General features: G+C 41.6%; 1 protein-coding gene across 4 annotated transcripts; it reads left to right on the top strand.

The window, feature by feature from the left end:
• Positions 1–68: 68 nt before the first annotated feature.
• EIF4ENIF1 (eukaryotic translation initiation factor 4E nuclear import factor 1) lies at positions 69–20,786 on the top strand. 4 transcript variants are annotated; one of them, XM_052689309.1, is made up of 19 exons: positions 69–187; positions 542–665; positions 4,200–4,273; positions 5,058–5,185; positions 5,726–6,021; positions 6,590–6,791; positions 8,220–8,395; positions 9,559–9,694; positions 10,021–10,200; positions 12,238–12,467; positions 13,291–13,362; positions 14,258–14,441; positions 15,102–15,181; positions 15,552–15,691; positions 15,866–15,950; positions 16,822–16,954; positions 17,724–18,005; positions 18,215–18,379; positions 18,922–20,786. In XM_052689309.1, the coding sequence occupies exons 2-19, from the start codon at positions 546–548 to the stop codon at positions 19,146–19,148; spliced, it is 2,910 nt and encodes a 969-aa protein (XP_052545269.1). In that variant the 5' UTR covers positions 69–187; positions 542–545; the 3' UTR covers positions 19,149–20,786. The 4 variants fall into 4 exon arrangements, with proteins under 4 accessions (XP_052545269.1, XP_052545267.1, XP_052545270.1 ...); XM_052689307.1 differs by having other exon boundaries at positions 17,661–18,005; XM_052689308.1 differs by having other exon boundaries at positions 70–187; positions 13,294–13,362; positions 17,661–18,005.
• Positions 20,787–20,886: the final 100 nt, after the last annotated feature.

Below are 20,886 nucleotides of genomic sequence, written 5' to 3'. Positions count from 1 at the left end.
GCGTCCTCCGTCGCGCCTGCGCGCGGGCCATTAAATGGGTGCGGGGCGGGCGGCGGAAGGCCCCGGTTACGGCGGCTGAGGAGAGACAGAGTCGGGCGAATAGGGAGCGGGCGCGCGAGGCAGCCGCGGAGGGGCCGGAGGCGGGCAGGGCGCGGAGCCGGCCCGGTGCGCGTGAAGCGCCCGAGGGGTGAGAGCGGGAGAGCGGGGAGGAGCGCAGCCGGAGCGGGAAGCGCCGCGGGCGACCGCGAGGCCTCGAGCGGAACGCGGCGCCGTGAGGAGATCCGCGCCTCCTTCTGCGCCGGGCCGCGGGGCGAATCGTGCCGAGGGCGCTCCGGAGCCGGGCGCTGCGCTGCGGGGGGCGGGCCGGGCCGGGCGGGGAGCCGCTCCGATGGAGCCGGCGGAGCGGAGAGCCCTTGTGCTGTTGTGCTGCGCGGTTATCTGTCTGCTCGGCTGGGTGCGGGGTTTGCTCCGGCCCGGAGTGTTTGCTCCTGACGCGGCGACGCGCGTTCCCAAATGAAGTGTTTCGTTTGTTTTTCGCTAGGTCCATGGTTAAAGGCTTTGACGTAGCCATGGATAAAAGAGGAGGCATAACAGAAGCTGAGAATGGTGATGCTTTTCTGGAATTGAACAGAACTGCGACGAAATACCCCCATCGCTATACGAAAGTAAGTGCCTGTGGAAGTTGTGCACGGAGCTGTTGGCCGCGGGTAATGAAGGAGGGAGACCATGGTTGCAAGCAGCCTCTGTGTGGGTCAGGACTTGCTGCAGGACACAGGGCACACGTTATGTGTGATGTAGCTGCACAGCCCTGTCCTCAACAGATGTTTCGTTACCACTGCTTTATTGTAGTACTTGAGCACTTTGGAGCGTGTGCTGGAGAGGCTGAAGCATGCTGCTCTTCTAGCTTTTCTCAGCATTTGTGCTTCATAGTTCTGTTTTCAGCAGTGTTAGTTTAAATTGGCCAATTTCTTTACAACATACAGCCCACCAGATGTAATCGCAGCTTCAGTCTGTGCCTGTTAAGATGCCTTTTGTAATTTTACTTGCAGTTGCTCATAGTGAAGTTTTAAGAAGCATGTTCACATGTGATTCTAACTAGTGCTCAGTGTGAAAGCTTTAGCACAGGTGCTCACATTTAGCTGTGATAACCATTGTTCTTATACTCAGTGTATTAACTAACTTGCAAATAAAGATCCTTTCAATATGGAGCTAATATACTGTAGGGCTTAATGTTCAAATTTTGTTTGGGCTTTTGGTATCACTGCTGAAACAGTCTTTTAGAAAACTTTTAATGGCAGTTGTGGTTTTTTTTTCCTGTTGCTGAAAGCTGTGGGAACAGGTGGTCACTGCTTTGTGTAGAAATCTATTAACTTGTTTTACAGCAAATGGCTCAAACTGTGGAACAGAGTGAGACAGCATGCTGCTGCTGCTGATTGTGTTATCTTACTTGAGAAATGCAGAACTGTTTTATTCTTAGAGATTGTGTATTTTTTTAAAAGGAGAAAAGTTATCAGTGAGACTCTGCCCTGCTGAGATAGCAGGGCTGCCTTATTTTGACTAGACATTAGAAAGAAGCCAAGCAGCTTGGTGTCACAGTGGCAAAACTGATGTGGGAATAGTATGGCTCTCTCTTTCCCTCCCTTTTCTTAGACGAGATGTACATCTTAACTGAAGACGCAGAGGGTAGTAGTGTTTGGAGCTTGATATTGAATTATTCCTGAAGTGGAGGAGAGGAGTTATCTTTAAACTGCCCGTTAGAAAATCTGTGCCTGTCCTTGCTTGGTATTGTTCAGCTCCTCATGAATGCAACTGCAAATTGAGTGCTTTTTTGGTCTGTACTCAGTGCTGGTGCTTAGTATGTGAATAAAGCAGTGCAGCTGTATATCCAGTATTGTTATTGCCTGTAGTTCTGATCAGAATGAAGTGGCAGAATTAGTGCCAGAAAGCACCAGTCTATTATCTGCTGGTTTCCAAAGAGTCTGATTTCTCACCCTTCTTGACTCTTTTAAAATATCTTGCCCAATACTGTTGTTTTTCTTTTGGTGAACTGTTTTGTTTGATATCACTGACAGCATAAGTGGTTTTCACATGATCAGTTTAATACTGTTCAGGGGTGGGAGGGACACTGCTTCAGGGCATGTGCTGCTGATTTAGAGTAGGGAGAGAGCTCCTCTAATAATTTAGATTATTTTACAGTGGGACAACAGCTGGTTCATGTGATGAGTCCTTGTGAACTGCTTGAACATGTATTCAGTGACAGCTAGAAATACCTTTTTCTCTTTCCTTACAAGCACTGTTGTGTGAATTAAGAAAAAAAAAATGAACAAAGGAACAAAATAAGCTGCACTGTGGAAGTGCTGTCATCAGTCTACTCTTAAGACAAGATGTTGTCTATTCCAGGCTGTGTCTTCTAGTGCTTTAGAAGCTGTTGCTCCAGGGTGTGCAGCTCATAAATGAAATGCTCTTGACTTCAGTAGAGAAGTTGCAATGAAATCTGTTTGAAGTCTATGAACTCCCTCTCGTGGCCAACAAAATAGTAAATTTCCAAGTCTGGTATTGGACAGTGTTGTCAATAGTCCTCATACCTACATCAGGCTATGATAGTATTACAGCATTGATGTTCCTCGTAGATCAAAGTTTATTTTAGGAGACTGTGGGCAGAGAGTCCAGCCTCCTTCTGTTTAAATATTTGCTGTCCAGGTTGTCAGATGGTGCTGGGGAAAAACTCATTTTGCTGAGGACTAGTACAGGGTTATGCTCAGGAAGTACATTTTATGGTACCTGGGTAAAACTTGGCAGAGCTTGTTAGTGCAGCCACTGATCTGGTTTTAGATGCATGGGGATGATGTGAAAGCTGTTGTGTAAATGCTTTACTCTTGGATGACAGAGCTTTCTTCAGTATGGCTGATGTGGTGTCTACTGTTAGAAGGGAGGCAGGTTGAAGAAAGGCCATCTACAGAAGATATATAAACAGTTAGAGATGTGCATCTTTACTATGTGTAACTGTGATTCAAAGCACTGATCGCACCATAAGAGCTTTTGGAACGTGGCAAGCTGCAGTGAGAGGTAGATTGCCAGTCTCCCTGCAATGGCTGGCTAGTCAGGGTGCACAGCTATCAACTCAAGAGGGTATTTGGTAGCTGGTAGGAAGTGTAAAACTGAAATATCAATCAGCATCAATTTGTCTTGGGTAGAATAACTATAGGTGATATTTTGTAATGGGTGATGGTCAGAAATGGCAAGCTTGTCTGGAATTTCCAGATCTGCTTTAGTAATTGATGTTGTGTAATGCTTTTATTTTTACAAACTGAATCTTGCATTGCATTGAACGCAGCAATTTTCATTCCATCTTGAAAACTTGCTGGCTCCAATGTCAGTATATCTGTTGTGCTTGTAAGCTAAGTTGTGCAGGGAAATGGATGAGTAAACAAGGCTGGTGTAGACAGCCTTAAGTGTCAATGAAGTCCAACCTGACCTAGTAAGGCTTAGTACTTCATGTCAGTGTGGTTAAGGTGGTTGAGGTTAATGTTCATGAGTAAAACTGATTCTTTTGCTCTTGTCATCTACAGTAGAGTAGATATGAGAAGAAATATGAATTTACTTGCTAAGCACTGCTGCTACTGCTTTGTCATATGCCTGAAGTCATTCTGATTTGTCATATAAGTCTGTATGACTATCCCAGATCACTTTCAGAAACCAGCTTTCAGGATCATTCAAACTGTTAATTTGTTTGGAAACCTTTGGTTTCTGGATTATATGAGTCCTGTACTGACTCATGTAAATGTTGTCTGAATTCTAAGTTACTCAGTGAAATACTCTCTTGGCACCTGAATCACACTCTAAAATTTGTTCTGTGCTGATCATGATGCTGTAACTTACTCTGCAGTGTATCAGTGTTACAGGTGAGATTCCTTGATTCTCAAACAGCATTACCTTGTCTCCAGCATAGTAGACAGACCTAATGGGAGGTGAGCTGTATAGTCCTGATTAATGGGTAGTTTGCTCAAAGGCTACTGGTGAAAGAACTGAAAAATAAACTAATTTCAACTTTTCACTGTCTTATTTAACAGGAAATGAACACATTGGGAAACATGGCTTGTCAGATGAAATGGTTACATTGAATAGGTGGTCTGGAACAAATATTTGAGTCACTTAAATCTTGTCTGGGTGAGAATTCAAACTGCTTGCTTTTTTTCTAGGAGGAACTGCTGGATATTAAAGAGCGTCCCTACTCTAAGCAAAGACCTTCTTGTCTCTCTGAAAAATATGACAGGTATTTTCTTGATTATACAGAAAACTGCATGCATCAATTTCCAAAACAGAAGTTAAAATATCAAGTAGTTCTTAGCTAGAAAGTTTCTCTTATTTTGCTGCAAGTGTACTGAAGTGTTTTCAGAAGTAATAATCCAGTAGAGGAGGCTGGATGCTCTAGTTGGGAAATTTACGCTTGGAAATGTAAGACTCATCAGAAAATAACTCATAGACATGCAAAAACTATGCTTCAGCATGATTTTTGTGCTGTTTGATTTACTTAAAGTGGTACCAAGGATATAGGTGGGTGTACAGCACTGACGAGGTCATGTTGCAACAGGCTGACTTGCTTAATGGATTGCTCTCCCACGTTAACAGCGTACCTCATTTTAAAATGAAGGTGAGAGGATTCCTGGCTTGTGCTGAGAACATTGCTAAACAGCAAGATCTCCAATACCAGATTGGTTTTTTTTGGACAAGTATGAGATTGAGAGAGTTTCCAGAATGCTGCTGAGACACTTGATCCACTTGAGTTATTTTTATCACCGTGTCAGGCAAACTTCCCTGATACCTGGTGGGATAACCTATGTTCCACAGTCTAAGCATACATGATATACTTACATTTGTGGATCTGGAATACCATATGAGGTCATGAAGTGTAGTAAGTTAAAGATTGAGAAGTTAGGTGGGAGGTGGATCTCATTTGTGCAGATAGTGAGTTCTAGTTTTCAGCAGCAGTGTTATGGTTTCTTTACTAGACTAGAAGTAGTAAGCAATCCTGCAACTTTGTTTCTTTGTTTTCATAGTGATGGTGTCTGGGATCCAGAGAAGTGGCATGCATCTTTATATCCGAGTTCAGGGAGGACTTCACCAGTGGAAAGCTTTAAAAAAGATTTGGATTCAGATCGGACTTCTCTTATGCGTAGGATAGTAGGTGAGTGTGCTCTTACAGTAGAGGAATCAAAGTTAAATGTAAGCTGCTGGCAAAACCTTTCCTTTGGGATGACAAATGATAAAAATATCTGAAAATTGATTACATGAAATAAGTATCAAGGAGACATTGGTGATTCCATGTGTAACTTGTTTCTGGTATGCAAGTAGCTCCATGGAACTTAGCAGTCTGTTATCACCTACTATTTTTTCAGTGTAGTAGTAAGTACATCTGTAATTATGCAGTTACAGAGGGTAGTTTTCTGTGCTTCAAGATTGGGTAAGTACTTAGGAGATCTAGATGAGAGCAGGGACTTTCTGGGTGATGGAACAATGATTCCTAAATATCCAGCTGTGAATTTCAATTTTCATCTTTCTGTGGCGCATGGCTAAGTTAGCCTCACAAAAATAAATTATGGATGATATCCTTCAAAAAGCTCTAGGATAGCAGCAAGGCTGTGGAATAGAAGGCTATCTTGTGGATAACTAGCTTGTGCTTGCTGTTACATTCAACTAAATACTTTGTGTGATCTTTGATTTGTAGATCCAAGAGAGCGAGTGAAAGAGGATGACCTGGATGTTGTCTTAAGTCCACAGAGACGAAGCTTTGGAGGTGGCTGTCATGTAACTGCAGCTGTTAGCTCACGTCGAGCAGGCAGTCCGTTAGAAAAAGAGAATGATGGTGTCCGTGTTATTGGTGGACGTAGGATTGGCAGTGGAAGAATTATCTCTTCACGTAACTTTGATAAAGACCACAGGGGTGGTGAAAAAGATATACGTGATTCGAGAGATGCAAGAGACAGAGATCGTGAGAGGGACTACAAGGATAAACGCTTCAGGGTTTGTTCTTTTTTCCTGCTTAGATATTAACGTGGTTTTGGACAGTCTGCATTAAAAGTGACAGGAACAGACTAACTGCAGTTCAGTGTTCCACACAAGTGGGCTTCTTAAAGAGAATCTTTGTGATCTAATGGGTGAGCGCTCAGAGCTTCAGGTGTCAATCCTTTTCCAGAAGAACTGGGATACATCCAGTTCTGTGTATCCTACAAACATCTCCTGTGATAAATGCAAGATACTAAGAAGTCTGATAGTTCATAGTTCTTGACCTAGCTGTTGTCAGCAGGTGGAAGCTTTTATGCTTCAAGATATTTGTTTTAAACAATACAACATACCTTCCTCTCAGGAAACAGAACTGAGTTTATACAGGCCTTTGCAGACCAATAGCCTTCATTGTTGAAGCAGAAATTCAGCTGTAAAGTTTAAAATTGAATAAGCAAGCTGAATGTGCTTTAAAAAAGAAAAACAAGATGATGGGTGGGAAATAGTGTCATCTGCTTTGGAGGTCAGGGAGGAATGTTATGAAACTACATCCAGTGGTTAACTTAGTATTTTTAACATCCCACTTCAGAGGGAATTTGGTGATAGCAAACGTGTCTTTGGGGAGCGGAGAAGGAATGACTCGTACACAGAAGAGGAACCTGAGTGGTTCTCTGCTGGTCCTACAAGTCAGTCTGAAACGATTGAGCTCACAGGCTTTGATGACAAAATTCTAGAGGAAGATCACAAAGGGAGAAAACGTACAAGAAGGCGCACAGCCTCGCTGAAAGAAGGTAATGGTACATCTGGCAGAGGCTTTTCTGTCTGTTCCGTGTTGCTGGATGTAGACATGATTCCATTACAGGTATGGGCAAGTGTCGGGGTAACGCAGTTTACCAGCCTCTGTCCTGCATAGCTTTAGGTTATGCTAAAGCAGAAGGCTTATGAGCTGCGGAGTAATGTTGTATCACTTACAAAGTTTTTGCAGTCTGAAAGGCAGAACTGAGGGTCTGGAAGAAACTTTATGGATATGGACAGCTTTTGGGAATTTGTAGGCTGCTGAAAGGATTTTGTCTACTTCTGTATCCTAATGATAAAGAATTGGTTTAAACTAAGCTAACTATGCTTTGAGATACTTCAAATATTCTGTTTCCTATGGTAGTGCATGCATTAGAAATACTGGGTTGGACGTACAGCTGTACAGCTGCATACAGCAACATAAATTTAAATTGAATTTGGAGGCTAAATCTGAACCCTCTGTGGTTGTTGGACATCACAGCTCTACCACTGCCCTAGCAAAAACTGTAGTACAAACTTGACTGAGGCAAGGAAGATGGCTGCTTAATGCTAACAATTTTACAGCTGGGCAAAATAAACCAGTACTCTTCAGAATTAAGCTGTACTATATTAAGTGAATACATAGTTCCAATTACATTAGGTTTGTGTTAAGTTTCAGCTTTCTTGCAAGCTTAGTAACCCTTTATGTGTATACTTCTCTTGCTGAGGGGAATAGGAGGAATACTTACGTTACTTACATACATTCTTAATAATATTAAGAATGTTTATATCAAGTACCAGCTTTCAGGGAGCCTCGTCTGTGGAATTTCTAGGCAGAAAGCAGAAGCTTCCAAAGGATTCTTCATGGAAGAACAGCTGCTGTTACCATACTGGAATAGCTATATCTGTTTGTCTGCTTAGTGTAACAGTACATCTCATCTGTGTTCTGTGTACTTTCCTGGGTTGATTAGGGTACAGTTAACTACTGTTTCAATGGCAAGTCTCATTTTCAGGTTTTGAAGCAGATAGCCATAATTACAGACTAGAATTCCTTTACTGAAAATGTAGCAAGTCTTGGTTTCTGTTGTGGCAGACTGCAGCCATTGCAGTATAGATAACTTCTGTTGGAAGGAGCTTCAAAGATCCAGTCCAACTGCCCGACCACGTCAGGGCTAACCTAACGTTAAAGCACGTTACTGACAGCGTTGTCTAAATGCTGCTTGAATGCTGACAGGCATCAGCCATTTCTCTGGGAATCCTGTTTGTGTTTAACCAGCCTTACTGTAAAGGATTTTTTATGTCCAGTCTGAAGCTCCCCAGCACAGCTTTGTGCTGCTCCTATCAGAAGCTGTAATGGCTGGGTGAACGTATTGCCTGTTAGGCGCTGTTTGCATAGGAAATACTTCAGTGTAGTGACTCAGCAGCTATTTGATTTTCTTCTTAAGGGATAGAATGCAATGGTGGAGTGGCAGAAGAAGATGAAGTGCAAACTGTCCTTACCAATGAAACTCCAGCAGATCAAGAAGTTCCCAGGGAAGCTGTCTTACAAGAACCAGCTCCAGGGGAGTTTGACTTCAATGAGTTTTTTAACTTGGATAAAAGTGTTCCTGGCCTGGCTTCGGTGAGCTTTTCCTTTAAGCTGAGTGTACTCATAAGAGAAACTTCAGATTGCTACTATGTCCAGTTACAGTGCCTTGCTTTTAAAGTTGCTTAATGTGATGTGCAAGTCTAAGACAGCCTTTCAGAACTTGAATTTTCGTGTGCTAGGACACTACTTCTGAATGTTCTCTCTTTATCTCTAAAGAAAGTTTGAGTTTGTAATAATGCAAAGAAGGAAGAAAGACTCAAAATCACTATCTTGTTTGTTGCTGTTGTAAATAGTATTGAGCACCACTTGTTTCAGTGAACTTCTCTGGTGGCAGAAAGCTGTTATTTCTTTGGTCTGAAATGTTGTATGATGAAACTTCACCTATACCCATTGAGCAAACTTTTAATTGGACTCTCTTGCAAGATACAAGAAGCTTTAGTTTAAGTTTTACAATGCTCTGCTGTTGAAATTCATGTAGCAAAGGAGTAAACAGTCTCTGAATGGGAGTGGCTTTTGATTGATCAACAAAGTCCCGTTCAGTGAAGCCGGGTCAGGCGGAAGGGAGAAGGAGCTGGCTGCTAGACTCAACTGATCTGAAGAATGCAGCCCTCTTAGGCACAGAGTAGTTCAGGATGTGAAGTGCAAGCAGGTAGCCTTTGGCTGCTGGCCTTCTGCCCCACCTGTTGTGGAATACTCCAAGGCTGGGGAGTTGTCCTTGCACATCATCCAAGGCTCTGTCCTTGGAGCTGAAGTGAGTCATGGCTGCAGGAAACTCGGCTAATCAAAGTATTGCTTATGTGCTGTGATAGGGACCAAGACTGGCCCATATCTGGCCAGAATTACTATTATATTATAACTTGCTTTATCTCTTTTAGAGCATGCTTCTGCTGCTTTTCTCACACATCCACTTTGAAATGTCATAGGTGCAGCATTTAGGTGATGCTGTTTCAGTTCTTATTTAAATCTGAACAAATTTTTGGTATAAATGAAAGATGTAATGGACTTTTGCCAGCACTGGTTATACAAATGCTATTATATTTTGAAGGAGAAAGCATTTCAAAATTTCTAAACTCCAGGGTCCCCATCTCATTATCTATAACAGAATAATCTTGGTTGTACAGTGAAGCCTCTCAAAGATGCTTCTGATGGTAAGCTTCTGGTTTTTTTTGTTTGTTTTTTTTTCCCTCATAATCTAGATGATAGAAGATGTGCTAGGGGAAGGCTCAGTGTCTGCCAGCAGGTTTAGCAGGTGGTTTTCTAATCCCAGTCGTTCTGGAAGTCGGTCAAGCAGCTTGAGATCTACACCCCATGAGGAACTGGAGAGACTAGCAGGTAAGACTGCAGAACAATGCGTGGTCTCTTTCTTTTGTATTCCCTCCTACATGTTTAATGAGAATGTGGCAGGTACACTTTAGAACAGTGCATCTCCCGCAGTTCAAGCACCTGATGTTCTTTTGGAAGTTCTTAATGTAAGCAGCTATAAGTTCTGTTTTTATAAGCGTTCTTGTCGTTCTCATAATGACTTTTCAGCTGACCTTGGGCAGAGGGTATGAGGCGTAACTTCAGTGACCTGTTGAACTTGGTTACCAGTGTATGTTCATCTTGAGACATTGGGTTGGTAAACTGATGTGGCAGTGCTCCTGGTTTTGCTGTTTCAGGTCTAGAGCAAGCCATTCTCTCCCCTGGCCAGAACTCTGGAAACTACTTTGCTCCCATTCCATTGGAAGACCACTCTGAAAACAAAGTGGACATCCTAGAAATGCTACAGAAAGCCAAAGTGGACTTAAAACCTCTTCTCTCAAGTCTTTCAGCCAACAAGGAAAAGCTTAGAGAGAGCAGTAAGTGCCTCTTCAGATATCGTGGAGTTCTCATTGTGCAGTACCTCAAACCAAGAGGCTTGGTGTTCTGGATACATCAACTACCAAGTCCAGAAGTAGGAAGCACTACAGGTTTACTGGCACTACAGACCACAAAATCAGCAAATCTTAGTTATGTTAGTGTCTTCACTAATTCTTTTCATCCTGATCACAGGATGACATCAACTCTCAGACCATTTACTGGCCAGTAATGATCATAACTTAGGATGATGCAAATCTTGAGCTGAGATTCATGCTTTCTCTGGCCTTTATTTAAGCTTGTCATGCTTGAGACTGGTAATGTCAGTTCAGAAACTGTAGTATCTGAACTCTGGTTTACCAAAAACTTGTTTTAATTCTTGCCAGGATCTTCAGTGGATCACATCGATCCATTAAGTGCTGGGATCTAAAAAGATGAACGACTGCTGGAGGATATTAGTGTTTCTTCAAACTGTTAATACTAAAATCAAATCTCTCAAGACTGTTGCTAGTACTTGAGTCACAGTGATCTGTTTGCTGTTCTGTTTTCTAATTAAACAATTAACCTTGAGGTACAACATAGGAACAGATTTGCCTCAGTTACACTAACCTAACTAGAATCATGGGACTGCAGGTAACTTCCTGTTAGCAGTTGCCAGCAAAAGTGAATTCTATTTTCAAATGAGTTCAGAGCTGACTTAAACTTGATGTTTAAGGGACTTTTCAGTTATGCATTTGCACGTTTGGCACCACAGCACGCATGGTGGTACAAAAATACATGTGTTCTTTTTTAAATCTTAGTCTTGTTCCAAATTATTTTCCATTTGGCAAGCAGCATGTATTGCCTTGTGAAATGGACTGAACAAAATGTAATGCTGTTCCACAATCTGTGTGAAGCAACTGGGTATGAAATCATCCAAGAGCTGCAAATATTCTTAAGCATCCATTTCAGGAGCAGGAACTGTCTGGCTAACATGTGGAAAACATTTTCTTAATTTGACTTAAATAGAAGTGCAAGTCTTTTCAATGTTCTGCTTGGTCTGAATTTCCTACTAAACCATTTCTAAACTTTGATCCTCACGAAACAGCAATGAAGGAATAAAGAACTGGGGGAAGCTTCCATTCACACTCTGACTTGTTGTGTGTTCTCATAACTTATGAGTACTACGGAGTTTCCAGTCCAATTCCTCTCCACCAACATCATGCTTTTCCTTCATGTTTCATTCTGCATGTCTGAATCATTGCTTCGTCTCGCCTTCTTGCCCAGATTTCCAAAAAAAATCTTGTTTCTTTGGGTCAGTGCTTGCTTCAGCATTCATAGCATGTGCCTTTCTCTTTTCTGTTAAGGTATCAGACCTTGGGACAAACAAACTGGTCCATAATGCTTGTCTAGCCTTGTAATCAGTTTGCATATATGCATGCACACAAATGCAAGTACTGCTTATTAACATTTGTACCTTATTCTGATTACGCCAGTGAAATCTTTTTGTAATGACTCTTAATTTTGGGGCAAAAAAGCCTACTTCAAACTTAATGCACACCAACTAAGTGTGCAACTGATTGTCCAAAGCATCAAGGTTTCTCCAGGTATGTATCCTCTGTACCTATGATAGCTTCAGGCAGCTTGACACTCCTTACACTGTGGCTGTAAGACAATCTGAAATAAAAGAAATAGGATTTTCTGAGTTAAACTCGGTCTTTTCATGTGAATATTCTCTATTAAAAGTAAATGAAATCTTAATATGCTGTCAAATGAAGTAATGGCTTGTCACTCAGGGTAAATTAAAGGTAATGAAAACTTAACAGGCTCTTGCAGTGCCTTACATGCTCTTATTTGTGCACAATGATACCTCCAGTGTGAATATGAAGATGTCTAAGTACAGGTAAGATGCTGTTCAGCAGCTGGTGCAGATATCAGAAAACAAGTTTTTTGGCTGTTACCCTGTTTTCAAACAGTTTGTATTCAACTCTTGCACAAGAATGGAGCTTGCTTTTAAAAAGGGCACTGTGGTTCACCACTATTTCTTCTGTATTTCTCAGCGCATTCAGGAGTTGTGCTTTCAGTAGAAGAAGTTGAAGCTGGGCTTAAAGGCCTAAAAGTGGATCAGGAGGGGAAAGTTGCTACCCCATTTATGGCAGAGCAAATGGAGGAGTCGTTGAACTTAGCTGGCTCCAGACAGATCAAGAAAGATGGGGATATGACTGCATTTAACAAACTGGTCAGTAGCATGAAGGCAAGCGGGACTCTACCTTCACAGCCCAAAGTCAATGTAAGTAACACACAGCTGTCTCTAGTGAACTGTTAATGGATCTGTGTGAAAATACAGGATGCAAATTGAAAACCCCTTACATTACACTTCTGATAACGCGTGGGGCTTGGTTGAATCCGGTGGCATGATATTAAATAGTGGCTTTCATTTACCATTTTATTGCTTGAAGGTGGAAGAAAGCAGTAATAAAACAGATGTGCTGTTCATTTTCTCCAACCAAAGCAATTAGGTTTCTGTTGGTTTTTATTATAGAGGGCACTGCTCCGTAAGTTCCTGTACTTGAACTTAACTTGTCAATGTTCTGATTAAAAGCAAACTTCTTTGTAAAAAAAGAAAAAAAAGGGCATCAGCCATGCATAGCAGATACCCCCAGTCAGCTCCTTGTAGAAGACATGCTAGAGATGAGTGAGTGCCTCAGTACTGCTGTTCAAAGACATCTGTCAAATATGTCAATTAGGTGTCACTAATGCTTAGCTGAAGCTTGTATTTCTTGCTGTACCAGTGCTCCTTATTTCTGCGTTGCTTCAGTTGCCCACTTGCCCTAGCATTTCTTCTAGTTTGCACAATGAAATTCAGGGATCAGTGTTGTACTTTGAGTTTATTGAACTGTTTGCATGCAGTCTAACACTAGTTTTCTTGAGGAATATCAGTGAGCCTGCTCAGCTTTTAAGTTGGCTGGGATTTTATTTGGCTGATGACTAAACTGTAGTCCTCAGAACAGACAAAACTGTTAACATCACTGAGACAGGAATGTGGATTGTGTCTTAATGAATACATTGCTTGTCATATTGAGGTGTAGCTTAAAGTGTTTTCATTTTCTTAGCAGAGCCTTGAGAGTCATTTAATGTCACCGCCAGAGATACCAGGCCAGCCTCTATCAAAAAATATTCTGCAGGTATTTCTTATAAGCTGTTCAGATTTTTTCTTTTTCCCTACTAGGAAAAAAAGAAACGCAAAATAATGTTTGGAAGTAAGGCTTTAAGGCAGTTGTAAGGGGTCAGGCTATTCTCCCTGTAAAGGAAGCTATTTACAACTGAACTGTGAATTTGTCTTATGATGCGTGTCCCATGATTATAATTTGAAAGCATACAAGGGTTGCTATGAAAGTAAGACTTCCTATTTTATGTTTGCCTGCATGTCAAAGGCAGATGTTGGTGAGATGGCAGTAGAGGTTAAACCTGTCAGTAATGTTATGTTTTGCTGCTGTGGGATAGATGGCAGCAGAGGGGCAGCGCGTTGAAGTGGCATCTGACATGGAAATTTGTGCAAAGTAAAGGTGTGGAATGGAATTCCTCTACATGTCAATGGGTGCCAGATCTCTCCTACATTCATTGATGCTTGCTGAATGTTTGTGGAGACTAAGCAGGGGATGTCAGCACAGTGAGGTGCTGAGTGGTGCGTTTCAGCAGTGTGACAGTGGTCACCTTCACTGGTGCAGGTTTGTACAAGCGTGGCATGCAGGCTCTCGTTAATGGCTGCCAGAAATGCACAGCTAATGGTGGTGACTGTTGAAAAAGAGTGTTTTGCAGCTGAGAACTTGCTTTATCAGTGTGACTGTATGTCTTGTATCTATTGTAGTTCCTATGGAAGTAAATAGGAGGTGTTAGTTCCAGAGCCGCTTCTGTGAAACCTGGCTAGGTGTCCAATTCTACCACATTTGGTGTCTAGTTGCACAAGTCAGCCTTCTCTTCTAACTTGCTAAAAATAGCATAGCCTGCAGTCCAGTAAAATGAACCCTTCTGTGTAAATTGATCTGCTATTCTGAGCATTCTTCTGTTACGTGTTCATAGGAACTTCTTGGTCCACCCATTACCAGACCTGCTTCATCAAATGTCTTAAGTGGCCTAATAAGTGGTTTGGAACCTGGAGCCTCTTTGCTGGGACAGAGGGCGCCCTCTCCTCCTATCCCACCTGTGTTTCCAACTCGAGCTGCTTCTGCAGATTACCTGCGCCATAGAATATCTTCACCTATTGGTATGACTTGTTGCAAGACAGTGTTTCTTATGGATTTCTGGAATGATTCCACTTTCTTTTAGAGAACTCTTCATAGAACAGTGAACTTGGTGACATTGGTAGACAGGTTTGCCTCTTGACTGTGTACAAGATGTCATCCTTGTTGGTCTCTGTTTAATCACAAAAATCTAGAAGTCAGCATCGGCTGGAACTCAGAGTAAATTCAGGTGCATTGAAATGTGGTCTGCTACATAAACTAATTTTCACCTGGGAAAGAGTTTATTCTCTTTATAGCAGCTGGCACAGCACTAGGCTGTAGGTATGTAACAAGCTGATAGAGCACTGCTGTAGCTGCTGCTGAGCAGTGCTTGCACAGTGTTGAGGCCTTGACTGTTTCGCATTCTGCAGCCCCAGTGATTAGACTGAGGGGCACAGCTAGGCAGATAACCTGAATTAACCAAAGAGTTGCACCATGCCACGTAATGCTCAGCAATAAAAAGAGGAGTGGGTTTAGGAAGGAGGTTATCTTTTGCTTTTGGGAACTGACTAAATGGGAAGCTGAGAATCTTGACAAGGGATCTTTAATTCGGGTACAAATAGTTTACTTAAGGGTATATATCATGTGCTGGGGGGGAGGTCTGATAGTGCTTTTAGATGCAGCTGTTGAATGTTTTTCATTAGGTTTTGGACAAGGTTCTCAGCAATTGCTTGGTGATCCATTTCCAGGTGTGAGGAAGCCCATGAGCCCAGTTGCTGCACAGGTTAGACTGAAGTGCTTTTTGCTTGTATGTTAAATTTGCTTAATAATCTTTCTCCTTATATTTTGGAGTCCAGAAAAAACTCGTGGAAACAAGTTTATTGAGTAAACATGTAATATGTGCTTGTTCTAGTTAACTCCAAGTATGAGAATGTGGAGTCTAATTTAGTACCATCTCAAAACCTCATTGTAATTAGAACTATTTTAGGCTATATTAAGAGCTTTTAAGCATCTGTTGTCCCTCAGTAAAATAGAGGCTGTTAGTGGGGAGATGCTTTGTGAAGGCATAGCAGTAAACCTTTAGCATTATTTCTTTCAAAAAAAAAAAACCTTTGATTTGTGGTGTTTTCTTTTCCAACCCAACTCCACTTCAGATGAGTCCCCTGGAAATACAACAAGCTGCATTAGAGGGACTAGCATTACCACATGACTTAGCCATACAGGCAGCAAACTTCTATCAGCATGGCTTTGGAAAACCACAAATGGACAAAAACAGAGATGGCTATAGAAACAGGTAGGTGTCTGACTGCAAAACATAAAAGGCACGTTGTCAGTTGTTTTCCACTTGGATATTTTCTGTCAGAAGAGACTGGTGCTATGTGACTTGGGCTTGTATTGTTTATTGGCAATCTTGACTTTCATTCTGAGCCATGAGTAGAACTGCCTCTAACTTCCTGTTCTTCAACAGACAACAGCGAGTGACTAAATCACCTGCACCAGGGCACAGAGGGAATACATCTTCTCCAGCCCCCACAGCATCCATCACTAGCATGGTCAGTACCCCAGTACACAATGACTGTAGAAAGAGCTGTAAAGGTAGCTGCAGTAACAAGATCGTGGCAACCACAGTCAGCAGAAGAATGTGAAGATTGAATCACAAGGGCAATATTATAATGACAATGAAAGGATTAATTGCATGTGATGCTTTGAAAGATAGTCTTTTCTGATTGGTGGGCTACCCAGAACTGAAGAAGCCCCAGTGTTTCCTTGACCCAGTCTTCTCAAACAAAAGGAAGATAACTATACAGAAAAACTAGGCCTTCATATTTTGATGCCCAGGTTTCCAAAAGATAAGGGTTGAAAGTTGCTGGGCACTGTAGAAAACACTGGTCTGCAGTAGGGGTATGAAGTGACTCACCTAAATGAAAGCTGAAATAGTATCTTTCAAAAAACTAAAGCCTCAAACCTGACTGTTGCCTCTCCATCTTCAGTAGTATGTTGCTTTGATCTAAGCTTTCCAACTGATCAGTCAAGTACTTGCAGTTTAGGGCCAGCAGAAGACATTAGCTGCTAAACAGTTGCAAGAACTTGTTATATGTGTAACAAGTGTTACATAACTTCAGATGGGGAAAGGGACAGCTAAGGCAGTAGTTTTCCCTGGATTTGTCATCCATGAGTTAATACAAGTAAGGTTTCAACTAGCTCTGTGAGAAACAAAGATAAAACTTTGACAAAAAAAATAGAGAAGTACTTGAATTACAGAATAAAGGGATGAAATATAGTGAACCAAAGTAATTGGTGAATTAAGTAGCTGATTAAACAGAGCTTCAAATGGAAAGGGTATACAAGAATTGATGTCCACTCACAACTAAGGTAGTGCAGCCTTGGCAATAAGCACTGACTGCTTTCTACTGTTCTCTGCAGCTGTCTCCTTCCTTTACACCTACCTCAGTGATTCGCAAGATGTATGAGAGTAAGGAAAAGAGCAAAGAGGAGCCAGTTTCTGGGAAACTGAAAGTCAGTGATGGTAAAGATGAAAATCAGAGGCCAAATGAAGGTATTGTAATGGCTTTAAACTAACACACATGAATGAGACTTGTGCTATAGCTCTTCAATTCTGTTACATGTGTCCTGACTTAAGATACCTCTGATTTATGGAGTGCAGGCTGGTATATTAAAAAAAAAAAAAGGATCTATAAGAAGGATTAGAGAGCTATGAAGGAGATGTACACCTGAGTGCATTCTTCCAGCAGTGTTAGGTTTACATCTGTTATTCTTGTTTGTAAATGGTACTGACCATAGGAAGCCTGGAGAAAAAAAACTGCTTATTTACAGCTTTTTGGATGAATTAGCATATTAACAATATTAATTGCATACAATACCAGCAATTGAATACAAGCAACTTACAGCCCTCCTGCAACATCTTAACTGAACATCTTAAAGCTGAGACCAATTAACCTCTCCCAAATGTAGCTGGTTGAGGAAGTGTTTTGTCACATTGACTGATATAAGTGGCTGTTAAGAAGAAATGCTTAATACTGACTGACCCAGTAAGACCAGTGTCCAGTTGCAATTACATTGTACTTCAGTACTATCAACAACAGAGAGGTAGCTTAATGCCATTCAGGAAAGCCAGAAGTTTCCTATTGAATATAAATAAAGTTCAGTTAGTCCTGGAATTTAGTGATCTAATAGTCATCACCTTTAATTTTCATTAGATGCAATCTCGAGCTGTGGATTATAATAGCTGTATTCAATTCTAGCTACAGATAATCTACTGTCTAGTTCTGTGGAGAATGCAGATCAAGAAACTTTGCCCACCTTAGGTACCAAACTACCTGCACTGCAGCGCTCTGCATGTTCCACACCTCTTACCCAAGCAAATCGTTGTACCAAAGAGCAAGACTACAGGCCTAAATCAGCTGGTAGAAAGACTCCCACGATGGCCTCCCCAGTACCAGGAGGCCCTTTCCTCCGTCCTGTTCATCAAGTACCCCTTGTTCCCCATGTACCAATTGTGCGACCTGCTCATCAACTGCATCCAGGATTGGTCCAGAGAATGCTGTCACAGGGGGTTCATCCACAACATCTTCCTTTACTGCAAGCAGGTAAATCATACTTTGTCCCTTAAGTTAAGCCCTTTCATGAATATGCTATCATTTGCATTGGGAACAAATTGGTACTTAGTACTAGCAATGTTTATTACATGAAAGCTCTTAAAATCCAGGTAGCAACTTCCAGTCCATCTATAATATGTTAGTTTTGTTTCAAGGTCCTTCTGCCTATTAGGTGAGATTTCCTCATTGCTGTTCAACAGGTATGCTTCCTCCTGGAGTGGACCTGTCTCACTTGCAAGGAATATCTGCTCCCATCCTTGGCCAACCTTTTTATCCATTACCAACAGCCAGCCATCACATCTTAAATCCACGCTCTGGGACACCTTTGCAGCTAGCAATGATGCAACAGCAACTACAAAGATCAGGTAAGCTAAAACATGCAAGGGGAGTGTGAGGTTTTCAAATGCTGGCAGGGTGTTCCAGTTAGTATATATAGAATAAGAGGAAGCTACTTTATCTACACAAGAATAGTGATTATGAATATCTAAATTGCCAGAGTAGTTTTGCCTACAATGGGTTCTCATACCAGAAGAAAATCCAAGTGAAGCATTCAGCTTCAAGATGTGTTGCTATTGATGGATCTGTGTCTTGCAGCATATGTGCAGTCTTTCCTTCCTTTCTGGGTGAGAAAGGCCACCCATCTACCTCCAGTAAGACGTTCTCTGCTTTTTTTCCAGTGAAAACCTACATGGTACTGTGTCCAGAACTGGTAGTGTTTGTCAGGCGGTTTGTGGGAGTACTGAAAAGAAAATGAGCAAGGGGGTCTTGATTTCCCAGGACTGATAGAACGTAAAAGTCACGTTTGGTTTACGTGCAAAATGCTCGTATGAGGTATCAGTTGCTGTAGGGGAAATTGCACTGTTGGGCGAATTCACTACTCCACTTCAAATAGCTTTACATTTCACAGGCACTGGAGCACAGGGATCACCTGCTGGTGTGCAAACAACCCCTCAGAATGTGTCGTCTCGGACTGGATTATCTCACGGGCACACGCAGCTTGACCATCGTCCCAGCCAGAGAAGTGGCTCTCCCATTGGCCTTGCAAAGTGGTTTGGTTCAGATGTCTTGCAGCAGCCTCTCCCTTCCATGCCATCCAAAGTCATCAGTGTAGATGAACTGGAATATCGGCAGTGAACAGTGACCACTGGGTGGGACACTTGTGATTCTTTAGACTGGATAAAAATGTCCATAGTCAGGACTTCACCTCTTTGTTTTTTTGGGGCTTTTATTTTTAGCACTCTGTGCAAGATTTCTTTTGAAAGACTAAAGCACATGGCACCTGTTCTGGTCTCATGTCTGCATCAAGACTAAGGGATCCATTATGGCTTGAATAGTGAAGCCTGAAGAAATTTAGATGCAAGACAAAGCCAGTTTAATCCTGGAAGTGTCTATTTTTTGGTTTTGTAAGATATGTGAATGAAGTGCTGATATTCTCTAGTGTAGGGGTAGCAGCTATAAATTCCTCCTGCAGAGAACTAAATGTATAGACCCTTGTGTACAGACTTGTGTATAAACAATCTTTTGTATATATACACATAGAATAGCTTTTTTGAATCTATACAGCTGTACATAAGAGTAGCTGATGACAGTTAAGCTTTAGTTGTGCCTATGGTTTGGATCTTTCTCCATTGTACATGTGGGAGTTTAAGATTAAAGTTGCATATCCTAAGTGTGAGTGAACAGGATAAAGTTGCTTTGCCTTTTCTTGCTGCTCATCTCCTGTAGGTCTCCCTCAAACACATCTGTCAAGTACTGTGCACTCAGTGTAGCTAGCATCAAAGTGAAAAAGCCCACACCTTGCTGTCTGCGTAACAGAAGTCCGATTCCTTGTGTGTATGACTCTTGCCATCAAGTGAGAGAATTGTCTAGTCTTCAAATGGCATTGAGGTACAGTGATACTAAGCCAAATCTTCATCTGTCATAAGCAAAGAGACTGTTGGTACCTACTGGTCATAGTTCTTCCAAGAGGGCTGGTGCTGGTCCTTGTTTAGCTGCAGTATTTTCCTTGTTTTAATCTTCCAAACAAGTTACTGAAGGTCATCAAAATGGAGCCTTTAAATCCTCACCCTTCAACTCCTCAGTCATAGGTGTGGTATGTTCTATACTGCCTTCCCTTCTATGCACAGAAGGGAGTCCCAAGAACTGTCCTAAGTCTGGTGTGCATCTACTGATGCAATTACTGTGAAACTTGCTTTTGGAGTCTTGTTCTGCGGTTTGAAAGGGGGAGGAGGGGGTAGTTTTGTGATCTTACTGTGTATATTTGGTTTTTAAAATACTATGTTCCTTTTAAGCCTGTTTCACTTTCCTGAACAGTTCAGTGTTTTTTCCATCCTTTACTGCATGGTTCCTCACTTCACTTTCTCACTTGTGTTAAGTCTAGTACTGCTGTCATGTCTTCTATCTAGCTTAGGCCAGTGTGCTTTTTAAAAAAAAAAAAAAGTGAAAGCAGAACCAGAATTGCTCTTTCAAAGTCTCACTGAATGCAAAACCAGCAGCAGAAAGAAAAAAAAAAAAATCACTTGACTAATAGAACAATTGTCAGCATGCTGTGGTGGGTTTGTTTCAGTCTAGCAGAGACAATGTTGTATGGAAATAGCAAGCTGATATTAGATATGGAATCTGTTGGGGGTCACCCATATTTCTAGTGGTTGTTCATAAAACAATCTCTGTAAAACATGCAATCACCAGCTTGTCCTTGTAAGATTGTTTTCATACTTTTTTAACTTGACACTTTCCCAGTAACATTCTGTAAATAAAGTTGATTCTACCAGCTGTCTGTATCAACTGCTCTGGAACTCATTTCAGTGTATGGGTGGCTTAGCATTAGAACCATGATTTGAGCTGAATCCCCAGGAGGTTTCAGTTTTTCAGC

Source organism: Tympanuchus pallidicinctus, unplaced genomic scaffold (genome assembly GCF_026119805.1).
Source record: "Tympanuchus pallidicinctus isolate F22 unplaced genomic scaffold, pur_lepc_1.0 scaffold25, whole genome shotgun sequence".
NCBI lineage: Eukaryota > Metazoa > Chordata > Aves > Galliformes > Phasianidae > Tympanuchus > Tympanuchus pallidicinctus.
The sequence above is the reverse complement of the archived record's forward strand: the minus strand, read 5'-3'. Positions and strand labels throughout refer to the sequence as shown.